Source organism: Nothobranchius furzeri, chromosome 15 (genome assembly GCF_043380555.1).
Source record: "Nothobranchius furzeri strain GRZ-AD chromosome 15, NfurGRZ-RIMD1, whole genome shotgun sequence".
Lineage (NCBI taxonomy): Eukaryota > Metazoa > Chordata > Actinopteri > Cyprinodontiformes > Nothobranchiidae > Nothobranchius > Nothobranchius furzeri.
This window is the reverse complement of record NC_091755.1, coordinates 56,099,287-56,112,886: the sequence shown is the minus strand read 5'-3', so window position 1 is coordinate 56,112,886 and position 13,600 is coordinate 56,099,287. Positions and strand designations below refer to the sequence as shown.

Below are 13,600 nucleotides of genomic sequence, written 5' to 3'. Positions count from 1 at the left end.
TCTGCAGAGCTTGATGAGCTGCTTAACAGTTGAGTCAAGCATGGAAAGACATTGGGATCACTCTTTAATATATATATATATATATATATATATATATATATATATATATATATATATATATTTTTTTTTTTTTACAGTTTTCAATTGCTAGAGAGATCTGAGTACTTGTAAAACACACTGACAAAGTCACTAATTTGGCAACACTGCAACGGGTGTAACAGCTCTATTCCTATCTGTTAGATTACTCTCTATGTATTAAGCCAATCACATTCTACAGTTTATTCATCATATAAAATAAAAGCCCGTTTTGTTGAGGGCACTTTAAAATTTTAATTAGTAAAAATAAAAAATAGAAACAAAATTATGATGTGTAGATTTCCTGTGTCTTGTGCAATGCGTACCACATGATGGCAACTGTAACACATGAAGTAGCTCTGTCCCTATAAAGCCTTTATCCCATCTGCAATCTTCTACCATCCTGTTTAGTTCACTATTCAGGGGGTAGCCGACATTACAAATTGAGTATCATTAGCCTGTGTAATTCCCAATATTGATTTGGGAACAAAGACATGGCTGGAAAGCTCGTTAGTCTTTTTGTTTAACATACTGCTGAATTCTTAACGTAGGTAATGTGTTTAGGTATGAATCTTGGAAGCATATCCTCAGCTTTGCTCATCTCAGCAGATTTATAGGGTAGTGTGGGCTGAGTGAAGTCCTTACTGTTCTCTGAAGTAGTGTAATGGTTTGCATTAATCATTAAGGAAATATAACAATTTCAAAAATTAATCAAGAACTCAAGTATTACCAGGATAAAAAACAAAGTCATGGCTTGGAAAAATCACCAGATTTTAATAGAAGAGACACTTAAAATATAAGTTTAAAGTATTTAAAATGAATAATTATGTTCTAAATTAGTTTGTTATTCTATGAGAATACTTGGGTCATGGTAGTCAGTTTTTATCTTCTATATAAGATCCATTTTTCATGAATCTATTAAGGAACATGTCTTGCTAACATAAATTTAACAATAAGTGAAATTTAATTTAATATACATTTGCCATTCTGTGAATCAAGTAACCATCATTAATCTTCTGTTAGGTCACACAGGAAGTGACGTGCCTAATTAGTTATTTACTTCCTGTTTGTATGAAGCTGGTTTTATAGAACAATGTTACTCGGCCCATTTTCTTAGCTACACAATCTCCTTTTCTTAATTTAGCATTTAAATGTTTAGAACAATTCCTCAGCTTTACTAATAAATTTTTTAAATAATATAAATTTGTTTAGATGTAATTATTTCTGAGTATTGTTCACTGTGGTCATTACAAAGTCATTTCTAAATTCTGGGGTGAGTAAACTAACTAAAGTGGGTCATTCCTAAACTTAAACTGGCAGTAGCAGCAGTTTTAAACTGTGGGTCATTAATAAACAATTGAACATTTTAAGCATTGTTGGAAAACAAAAACAAAGAAATCTGCACATAAAAGGAAAAATGCATCTATGGGACTTGATTCTATATAAAGTTTCAACCCCAGCAGAAAAGAAAAGATATAAATCGTTGGAAAAGAAGAAACCAGCAGATATTTGCTCTACCAGATGAAGAAAAACAAAGACGAGACACCGTGGAGGACTGCTGGAGTTCAGGTGTTCATACGTACATTAAACAATCTTACAACTTAGTTGCATTACAACGTAAGAAATCAGTGTGATTACATTTAGACGTGTGATTAAGGGAAATCTAGGCCAAAAGTATATCTACCATTTAGATTTGATACATGTGGATGTGTTTTGAAGCAGAAAAGTGTCGTGGACATGTTCAGTTGGACAAGGTGAAACTCACTGAGCAGGATGATGATGCAGATGAGGATAGAGATAATGGCGCCGGTTCCCAAACCAGCAGCTGCAACGGCACCAAGTGTCGTGCAGTCTCCGTGTTCGTCACATGGACACACCTTCACCTTGATGACCGACCTGTTGGACAACGGTGGGTTGCCCGAGTCTGAGACAATTATAGGGACCTCGTACATCCCCGGCTCTAAATACACCTGGTACCGAAGACCCAGACGGGCAAAATCACCTGTAGAAATGAAAATAGGAAAAGTTAAGAGAGGAAGTCAATAATCAAGTCTTATTGTGAAAGTTCACCTGCATCCTAAATGACCTCTAATGTACAGAAATATTTACTCATTCATTCGTAAAGAATCAACATTTTTAGATACCCTAGAAATATTTGGACAGATTGAGAATTTTAGTTTGTAAAACGGGGAATAAAATTACATAATATAAGATGTGTTTTTATGCTACTTCAGCCAGTAACCGTGGTCTGCTGAGGAAATGGTGGTCACTACCCCGACTGAGTTTAAAAGTGCTGTTTATTAAAGGTCGTCAATGAAATAAACATTTTTACTATTATGTCTGATAATAACCAGTGACTCTGAGTTTTTCATGCCGGCTGAACCTGAAAATAGTCTCCTACACCTTTCTGCTGCATTAGCTTCTGATAGAAAAAAGACGGTGAAACTAGGATTAGAAAATCCTGACAGATCTATGTCGCACTATCACCTAACTAGGGTTGGGGATGAAAAGCCGGTTCTTGTTGAGACCCGGCTCCCATTGTTTCAATTCCTAGGAATCGTTTGCCACTTTTGCAAACTATTCTCTGCTTTCACAGGGAGCATAAAGGAGAACATTTGGGAAGATATTGCCAACCAATACAGGTACAACAGATTTCTTACCATAAAGAAACTGACAGTTATACTGCAGGAGAAGTGCACAGTTAGTTTTTTGCCACCTGTTTAACTACTCTAGAATTGATAAGGGAATTGATAAGAAATTGGATCGATAGAATCGACAATGCCATTGATATTGATAAAAAACATACCAATTCCCACCTCTACACCTAACATTCATGGACTCACACATCTTGACTCACAGCGAGAAAGGCTGCTGTTGTTTTAACGTCCAAGTAACAACAGAGAACATTTTGGCTAGTTTAAGGTAACAGTTAGCATCAATGGCGGTTTTAAACAGGGGCCCACAGGGGCCTGGGCCCCTGTAGAACCGGCCCTGGCCCCTGTTATGGCCCCTGTGCTGAAGAGATCGGATTTTTTTTTCCCGCGCTGCCTCGGAGACGAGAACTAATGCGCTGCAGCGTTTCACACGGAGCCTTTAAAGCGCAGCACACTCTGTGGACAGAACTGTTTACCCGGTGGATTTTTGAATACAAGATTAAAAATAGTTTAAATGGGACCCGAAGAAGTTCTTGAGGACGCCAAACGGAAAAGACGCTAAGAGACGAAGGTAAGCAATACAGTTTATTTTCCTGACATCAGTGTTTTGATCGTAGTCGCGCGTTTCTGTCATTTACTTTTAAGTTCCTAACTGAGCCTATCCACAGTTAATACTGATTTGTTTTTCCTTTGTAACATTAACTGTAAAATAAAAATGAAGTTTCTGCATTTTAAGCCTTAGACACGTTGAGATTGGATTACGGTATTCATTTACCCTCTGTGATTGCAGCTCATATTGTGTGTAAAATGCATTTGAGGCATGCTGACTCTGGACCAAAATTTCTGTTGTTTATATTTAATAAATAGATAAAATAAGACTCTGAATTAACTAATTATGACTTTTATCCTCATGCTAACATTTATTTTCTTTCAGATATCAGCAAGTGCAAGGATGACCCACCTACTCAGCCTCATTTGAGGACATTTCCAGGGACATTAATAGGAGACAGAAGACGCAGCTTTCAGCCAAGCTGGTATGAAAGTCATCCTTGGGTTGAATGTTCTGTTACTATGGACTCTACTTATTGTCATGCATGCAGACATTTTATCCCACCAAGTAGCGCAGGAAGTGTGTTTGACTCACCATGTGGATTTAGGAACTGGAAAAAAGCAACTGAGAGAGGAGGGGGGTTTTCAGTACATGCAAAGTCTGAAAGGCATAAGGACTCAATGATAGCGTGGAGGGACTACCAGAGGGCTGTGAAAGCTAATACCACATTGGCTAATATACTTGACAAGGAACACAGTAAAAGGTTAAAGAAAATCGTGAGTATATCAAAACAATTGGTGAAGTGATTTTGCTTACTTGTGTGTGTGTGTGTGTGTGTGTGTGTGTGTGTGTGTGTGTGTGTGTGTGTGTGTGTGTGTGTGCGTGTGTGTGTTGACTACAAAAAGCAAATTGTTTTGTGCAGATATTTTATTTGTTTGAATGTTTATTTTTCATATGTGCAGTTCATATAATCTTCAAATAAAGTCACAAACTATAATATTCAACTAGAATTATTTTTTACTTAAGTCTTGTGTTGCGGTGAAGCATTCAGAATTGTTATCTGAGTACCATAAAACATGCCAGTTTTACTTTCACAAGTAAACTATTACTGCATTCGCCGTAATAGTTTGCTTGTTCATTGTCTCTTATTATGATTGTTTTTTTCTTGCGCCCCCATGAAAAAATACTGGCCCCACTGTGGCCCCCCTGGAAAATTTGGTCTAGAACCGCCCCTGGTTAGCATGAACAACTGTCCACCATAATGCCAAACAGTAATGTGTTCAGCTATGCAAAAGAGAGAAAAATGTGTAAATATGTTGTATATACATACATATATATATATATATATATATATATATACACACACACATACACAGTAAATCCTCTAATACAGACCCGGGCCTGTATTTTACTCAAGCTCATCAAGCTCCAGGCCTTTATTGGAAGGAGGGCCAGAATTAGAGGCAGGCCTCAATTTCTATTTGAGTAAAATGAACTACCAGTAGAATGAATAAAAACGGGGTGTGTCTATTTGAACCTAATATACTAGGTTCATTTACTGAAAATGTACAGTTACCATAAGGTGGTATGGTTTGCATATAAAACATTAACAACAAGGCTAAATTACAGTAGGGAAATACTGTATTGTAACAAAACAATAGCAAATACACCTGTACTGCATTTTAAACGTTATTAAATACCAATATTACAAAAGGCAACAGCCACCTTACCGCTTCAAAGTTGAATCGTTTCGTCTCGTTTGGGTTGTAGAAAAAAAAAATAAAAACCCTCAAATTCAATTCAATCTTTGTCCAGTTTAAAGTAAAAAAAAAAATACCAGTAATCCAATTCAGTTTAATCCTCATTCAGTTTGATGGGTCGATGTTAAAACGTTTAGCAGCTTGCTCCCCAGAGTGTTCTGCAGCAAATATCAGCAAGTTCTCTTTGAAATTTATATCAAATTTTCGCCTCCTCTTCGTCTCCGCACCTGCCATGGTTAAAGTTACCCTCGCGGTCTATCACGGGCAAATCAAAAGTGAGACAGATGACACAACCGCCCCCCTGTGGTACTTGCCTGTTACCACATTCCACCCGGCCACAATAAAAAAAACAGCCATTATTCACCTCCGCCGACTCCGACACCGGCCCAAATGTGATACCAGGACCTTAATTGAATACAGGCCAATATTAGAGGATTTACGGTATTTTTTTTTGTAATCCCACATGTTTCATTATGTGCATGTGAGCGCAAACTACGGATCATGATAAGCCAAAAGCACATAGAGGGTTTATCTATTATTTCCAGTAAATGCAATAAAGATATTGTAAAATTTAGAAGAAATATTTCTTTCCATCCCCTCTTCATCATCGAAACATTTTTTTTTCATATAATTGTTTTCCATAACACGTCCTCACCGCTGATCCGTGAAATGGTCCAGTTGCGTCGGATGCTGCTGGGGAAGTTAGGCAGCTCGAAGACAAAAGGTCCAGCATTGGGATCTGTGTCAGCATCAGCTGCAGTGATGTTGACACCATTGACGTTCTTGTTCATCCTTTCACAGATTTGAGACTCCCTGGGTACGAGCGCTGGGGGGTTGTCATTAATATCTATCAAATAGATCTGCAGCGTGCCTGTGCCACTGGCTGCAGGGGAGCCTGCAAGGAGGAACAAAGAGAGAAAAAAATAATAACATTGTGACAGGAGGAAAAGATGACAAGAGAAGATGGGTGCAGTGGAGTACTGAGAGGAAAAGCTGAAGGCAGACAAAGGAAAGGTAAAAATAATGAAGAAGGATTAAAGAAGGGACAGGGAAGAGGTGAAATGAGCATTGTTCACTCTCAATGATGATGTTAGAGAGGAAAACTGTAGAACAAGGGGACAATTAGAACTTTTGACAAGAACACTTCTGACAGTTTTGCTTTCCAGCTCGTCTTTTGGCCTTAGAGCCAAATCGAAGCCATCACAGTGGATCCAGATGCAGGAAAAGCACATCTAATTGCATGGAGAGGGTTTAGGTACGATAATGATGACTGTAATACCATAAAACAGGTCCCTGTCTGTGTGTATTTAAACAATAGCATCTATGGTTTTGGACATAAAAGTGCTTCTTTTGCAGAATAAACACTTTCTGGAGGATAGACTGCATTTTCACAAAACACAGTTGTTCAAAGTTGTTTATAAAGAAGTTCTGAATATAGTAATTACAGCAAGACTATGTGCATTTAGTGTTTATGCCCTTATACTTAAATGTAGTTTTACAAAAGCAAGCGCCCATGATTAGGACTGGACTAGACTGAATTAAAAAAAGTGTGTTTTACAGTTTTGATGAATTTTTTATTGTCTTTATCTGCCTTCAGATCTGATTTGGCCAAATCAAATCAAATCAAATCAAAGATACTTTATTAATCCCAGAGGGAAATTAGAGTTTCAGTACACACAATTCAGAGATCAGACATACATGGGCAAGACAAATGACAAGACCTAACTTTTGTGATACAGATGTGTTAATTAGCAGCCGTTTCAGATGTGGGCTTAATGGATTAACAGCAACATTGCACCTGAGCACAGATTTTATGCCAGTAGACACTGTTGATGCAACTGGTGAAGGCTGCTGCGATGCTCCTTTAGGCAGACCACTGTTGATGCCATTAGAACAACAACTCTGTCAGCCTGAGACTGCAATAACATGCGCTGCTGCACATAGAAACACCCTCACCTCATTCAAAGACACAATTTGAAGCAGTTGCATTGACTGAACAAAACAACAGACCACCAGCGACAGAGTTTATAGAGAATTGGGAATAAAGAAAAGACACTTTAAAAAACCAGAAACTGAGATGTCCAAGCAGGGGAGTGAGAGTATGAACGTGTGTGAAATGTGGCACCGAAAAATAAGGAAATGTGGGATCCTCAGGAGCGTAAAGCTCAAAGCTGTTTATTGAGCATGTGCCAGGGGTGATGACCTTTAGCCGCCTCCAATTACGAGTCATTTCCCTGTCAAGTCCCCACGGACAAGCCATGCCATGGACTCCAGTGACCCAGAGGCCCATCTCTGGGACCAGATAATGACAATGTAATTTACAAGGATTTATGCAAAGCTTATGGATCTGGTAATTAAGTGTGGCAACAGAGCAAAAAAGAAAAAAACTGCTGCGAAATGAGAAACAAACAGTTGAGTGAGATGTGTTTAAAAAGAGTTTGTGGATAGTTTTATTTTTGTTGCAGAATAAATTTCACCTGGTTGGGATTTAGTTTGTTCCTGAGATCTAATTTGTTTTTAATAATGCTATTAGGGCAAGTTCAATAATGGACCTTTGCACTTTTTTGAAAGACAGTTATGAATGAATGATTTGATGATGATGAAAGAGTTATCCAAACCAATTGGACCCTTATGTGGATGAGTTTCATCAAACCTACAGTCAAACACGGTGGCAGTAGCATGATGGTCCAGGGCATGATTAATATGCTGTAATGAATGTAATCATGAATTCTGCTGTTTAATAAAACTTAAAATCTGGAAGAGGGCAAATAATTTTATCAACAACCTCCACACCCGCATCTAACCACTGAAAACATATGGTAGCAAGTTTTTTTTATTTAAAATTACATTTTCAATTATAAGTCCCAACCTTTAGAAGGCATACCACATAAACAAAAGTATTATAGGCATTATTAGTACTGTTAATCAGAAGCTTTAAATATATAAAATAACGACTAATTATTCAGCAGCAATGTTTCTGACTTGTTTCACAGGTTTTTAACATGTGGACAGTACGTAAATCTTAGTACCAAACAAGAAAGTACATAAATACACACACTGAATCAAAAACACGTGCTTAGACACTGGTACACACACAAGCAGAGACACAAGACTACACACAGAATTTCTCTCATTTTGTGGGTTTGTTAATCCCAGCCATGTATGGGAGACATGTGGAAGCAGCTTGCTACAGCTGATAGGAGAATTATGTGGGTTTTAACCAGCTAAATAAATAATTATGTTTGTGTAAATTCCTCAAACAGATTTGTATTAACTCCCCTTTTTTTGATGGTGGATGAGAGATGCCAGATGTCTGCTCACAGCCAACCATATACTCGATGATGAGCACACTCACATTAACAATACTGTACCTGTTTTAAGGAAGAGAGATACATGGGTCTGAATGAGGCAGAATTATGTCAAGTGTGTTTTCACCATGCTGTCATCCCCCCCCCCCCCCCCTTCAGCAATGCCCTAATATTCAGACCGACTTTTATTCCTTCATACTATAATTCCTCCTCATGTTGTGGCAGCTGGCATGTCAGAAGCACCTACAAAGACTGATTTACTCACACACACACACACACACACACACACACACACACACACACACACACACACACACACACACACACACACACACACACACACACACACACACACACACACACACACACACACACACACACACACACACACACACACAGGCTGTCTAACTGGGATCTACAAAGAGCTTTTTCTCTTCAAACAAAAATAATGGGGAAAGAGAAATTAGGAGGGTTAAAAGAACCTATCGTCTCTTCCTTCACATCAACACAGAAGGTTACACATTTTCAAAGATGGCACACATACACATAAAGGTGTTGCATGTAAGAGCATCCTCAGATGCTCACAATTTCTAAACATGACAAAGTTTTAAGCCAGGCTCAAGTTAAAGTACACACACCAGAGCGCTGTGTGACATTGATAAGGCGGTTTAGAAGAAGAATAAAAGCATTTTTAACTTGAAAACAAAACAAAAAAACAATGCACTAGCTGACAAGAAGGAAACTTATTTGTTTCCTGTGATTGAGTTTGTGCTTGGTTAAGCTCAAGTTCAAACTGTGAAGCAGAACAAATAACATATGCAACAGAAATCACCAAAAACAGAAGCAGAAGTCAGGCTTGAACGGACGATAAAAGAGTGAAAGAGGATCAGCAGTGTGACCAGTTGTGTGAATCAAAGACTGTTTCTGAGTCAAACTCAGCTGCTCAGCCTACAGATGCTCCAAGTCTGAAGATGACTTTAAAATTCAGACAAATGGGTCAAGTTTTGTATCATGTTAATGTGCATTATAACTTCTCACCTGGATTACCTCAAATACCATTTGTATCTGTAATGCAAACCAGTCATCTAAAAGTCTTAATCAAACGTGTTATTTTGTTATCACAACTTTTTTGTAATTTGATATGTGTACAAACAATCCACAAACACAAAGATTAATAAATACACCAACTTTTGTTGTTCAAAAGAAGGCCAAATATTCTGTTTCCAGGAAATTTTCTGTTTCCGGGAACTGCCATGTTGCATTTTTGAAGCTGAGACTGATCACTCAAGATGTGGGGTACTTGTATATCCAAGTACATCCATTTTTATCATCAAATAACAAATTGTAGGTAAATATGTTCGAAAAATAAAGTTAAAGTGACAAGATCCTGAAAAGTACACCCATCCATTATCTGATGTAAAATCTTGCATTGTGTACGTAACATATTCAGAAAGTCTGCTCCAGGGCCTCCTCTTAGTAGAATGAGCCTGAAAAACCTCCATTCAGCCTAAATCAAATGTCCAAAAGGCCTTAGCTCTACACCAAGTCCTGGATGACAATCTCACCTTTTTCTATGGCTGATCCTGGCTTCTCTAACTCATGCTCTCACTTCAACTAATCATAACTCACAATGAAGACACAAAGATACTTAAAGTTCTTTTTTTAAGGGGGGACCTCGCCCAAAACTCATTTTCTAGTCAAGAATCACAGCTTCAGCTCTGAAGGAACATACTCTCATCCTAGCCAGTTCATACTTGACTGGCTACAAGCTAAGGCTTGCCAAGATGCCAACAGAACCACATCATCTGCAAACAGCAGAAAGAAATGTCTGCTGTCCCTAAACCAGACACATGAATATGCCTATCCATGAACCAGATGAATACTAAAGATGAACAGAGAAAAAAAAAAAAAACTAAAGTTCTTACCATTGTCTGTGGCCAGAAATGTTGCTTCGTATATATTGTTCTTCACATGAACAGACTCCCGATCGAGCATTGCTGTTGTCACTATTTGACCATTGGTTCTGTTGATGGACAACCAGTCCGCTGGGTCATTCAGCTTTGAATACCTGAATACACACACAGGCAGATCAATGGAGAAGTTAGCATTGGCATTCCAACATATACAAGCAATTGTATGTTTTCACTTGCACCTCTGCATACATAGATAGCCTTCAAAAACTCTCTCTCTCTCTCTTTCTCTCTCTCTCTCTCTCTCAAATGCCTGCACACACACACACACACACACACACACACACACACACACACACACACACACACACACACACACACACACACACACACACACACACACACACACACACACACACACACACACACACACACACACACACACACACACACACACACACACACACTCAATCGCAACAGCCTGACCTTCACACAGTTTAATTCTTCATTGACTTCTTCTCCCAAGCCTGTAGCCTACAGTCAATTTTACCTCATTTTTCACTCCTGTGTACCAAGCAATGAAGTCGATTACCTTTGTAGTTAAGCACTTGTGCCTTGCACTTGACACATATTTCTAGGAAGTGTTTACTTAAAGCAGAAAAGGTCTAAACTGCCTGAATGGGTAGTATACATACATGTTTAGGGTGCACATGTTTTCAATTGTGCCCATCTTTGCTCAGACATCAGATAAAAGGCTCTTGGTCCTGATCAATGAACAGGAAAGTCAATGTGATACCACGTGGCAACCGTCCTCCAAGATAAAGAACAGAAAAGCGATGGTGGATCATCACAAGGGATTGTCTACAGGATTGGATCAAAATCTTCAGTATGATCTCACTTTTCTAGTTCCTGCAGCTTTTTTGATGCTTTGAGTTTTTTCCAGGCTCTCAGTTCAATCTGGTCTTTCTCAGCTTGTGTCACATCACCTCATCTCACCATGCTCGGTATTCATACATTTTCTTATCCCTGTGAGTAACCCCTCTCACCCTCGTCTCATTCGTCTTAGTAATACAGTTTGTCAGCCGCCACCTCTCCTGTCTGTATTTACACTTTCAAAAGAGAAATATCATCTATAGACATGTGACACGTTCGTCTCACACAACACGATTTTAGCATCAGTTTGATATTTTTTACTGAGTCAGTTTTTAGGTAACATATACATTCAGGCTTCAAACTAATTCCTGATTCCTATATTGTGCTTAGTATTCAGCATAGTTTGTAGTTGCATTTGAATACATTTCACATACATGCAATTCTAACAAGGAAAAATAATCAAATAAAAGAAAAAGGGGTTGAAAAGCATGGAGTATAATCTCTCTCCTGCAGTGAGGGAGGTGGGGTTTTCCCAGCAGGCAGTGGGCATGATCCCAGGCACTGTGCAGTGGGAGGAAAGGGGGATCATGGCAATGACATTCCCACACTCGAGACAGTTCCACACAAGTTTAACAGGCCTACAGATGCTGATAGGTGTGCTGTGAAACCTCCACTGGGACCAAAGTGAGTCACTGAGTCAATAACAGTGGGAGGGTGAGATTAGAGAGTGAAATTATTTGGAAGGGTAAAAGGAAAGAGATAGAGAAGGAGATTCCCAGAACTTCAGGGAAGTGTAGACAATCAGATGTTAACATCAGAAATGACTTAAAGTATAGAGGCATATTTCCGTTGAATGGCATGTGTAAAAAAAGTATTAAAACCTCATATGTAAAAGGTTTTAAGATTTTCACAGCTGGATTTGTAAGACGATCTGATGTTTCTGACCAGGGCAGCAAAAAGACAAAATAGTTTCTGGTCTAATCCTTGGACGGCTGGTGATGTCTCACAGGGAGCTCTGTTCAAACAGTTAGTGTAAACAATCCCAAACTCCGATTTAATCTGCATTGGCATTATAGCAGAGGTCAGATTCAATTCAATTCAATTCAAAAATACTTTATTAATCCCAGAGGGAAATTTATTGCTGTAGTAGGTCAAAATAATAATAATAATGAAGTTGTCAAAGAGTTGTTGTATATTACAATGGCTTTTGGCAACTGAAGAAGCCTCTGACTGAAGACACTCTTCCGTTGTTGGACAGTCTTGTGAAGAGAATGCTCAGGGTTGTCCATAATTTTTTTGATTCTCTGGCGAATCCTTCTTTGCATTATCTCCTCCAGTGGTTCCACAGTCATCCCCAGAACAGAGCCAGCCTTTTTTATTAGGCTGTTGAGCCTTAAGTCCCTGCTTCTGATGCTACTACCCCAACAGACAAAGGTTGAAGAGATTACACTCTCAACAACAGACTTATAGAAGATCTGCAGAATCTTGCTACAGACATTGAAGGACCTACACATCCTCAAGAAGTGCAGTCTGCTGTGTCCCTTCTTGTAAATGGCTTTGCTGTTCTTTCTCCAGTCCAGTCTGTTGTCCAGGTGAACTCCAAAGTATTTGCATTCGTCAACCACCTCCACTTCTCGAATATTGGAAACAGTGTTTGACTCCACCCTTCTTCTGAAGTCTAAAATCATCTCCTTTGTTTTGTTCACGTTCAAGGTCAGATGATTGTTTCCACACCATGCCACAAAGCGCTCCACCAGCTCTCTGTACTCAGCTTCCTGTCCATCTCTGATACACCCGACAACTGCAGAGTCATCTGAGTATTTCTGTAGATGACAGGTCTCTGATTTGTCTGGAAGTCTGAGGTGTACAGGGTGAAAAGAAATGGTGAGAGTACAGTCCCCTGTGGTGCTCCAATGTTACTGATCACCTGGTTTGATGTGCAGTTCTTCAGCCTCACAAACTGTGGTCTGTTTGTCAGGTAGTCTTTAATCCAGGTGATAGTTGAGGCCCCCACCTGTGTCTTCTGGAGTTTCTGACAAAGTACATCAGGCTGAATTGTGTTAAATGCACTGGAGAAATCAAAGAACATGACCCTCACAGTGCTGCCTGCTTTGTCCAGATGACAGTGGGTTGGTTGAATCAGCTGCATCTTCAACTCCAACTCCATGGCGATAAGCAAACTGCAGCGGGTCCTGATATGTCCTAGTTTGCTTATTCAGGTGGACCAACAGGAGTCTCTCCAGGACCTTCATGATGTGGGATGCCAGGGCAATGGGTCAGTAGTCGTCACTGACTGATGGGCGAGTTTTCTTTGGAACTGGAACAAGGCAGGATGTCTTCCACAGGACTGGAACCTTCTCCTGGGCCAGGCTGAGGTTGAAGAGGTGCTTCAGAATCCCACAGAGCTGCTCTGCACAGGCCTTCAGTACTCTGGGGCTGACACCATCTGGACCTGCAGCCTTGTTCCTGT

At 39.3% G+C, this 13,600-nt stretch overlaps 1 protein-coding gene across 2 annotated transcripts in view; it reads right to left on the bottom strand.

Annotated features, from left to right (window-relative positions):
• Positions 1 to 13,600, bottom strand: part of LOC107391180 (cadherin-4) — a 345,981-nt gene that overhangs the window by 10,271 nt on the left and 322,110 nt on the right. For both annotated transcript variants that reach the window (XM_054746084.2, XM_070545026.1), the window contains 3 exons: positions 10,273 to 10,415; positions 5,695 to 5,934; positions 1,841 to 2,077 (listed from right to left, as the gene is read on the bottom strand). In XM_054746084.2, the coding sequence (XP_054602059.2) occupies positions 1,841 to 2,077; positions 5,695 to 5,934; positions 10,273 to 10,415 (620 nt within the window). The remainder of the gene's footprint in view (positions 1 to 1,840; positions 2,078 to 5,694; positions 5,935 to 10,272; positions 10,416 to 13,600) is intronic.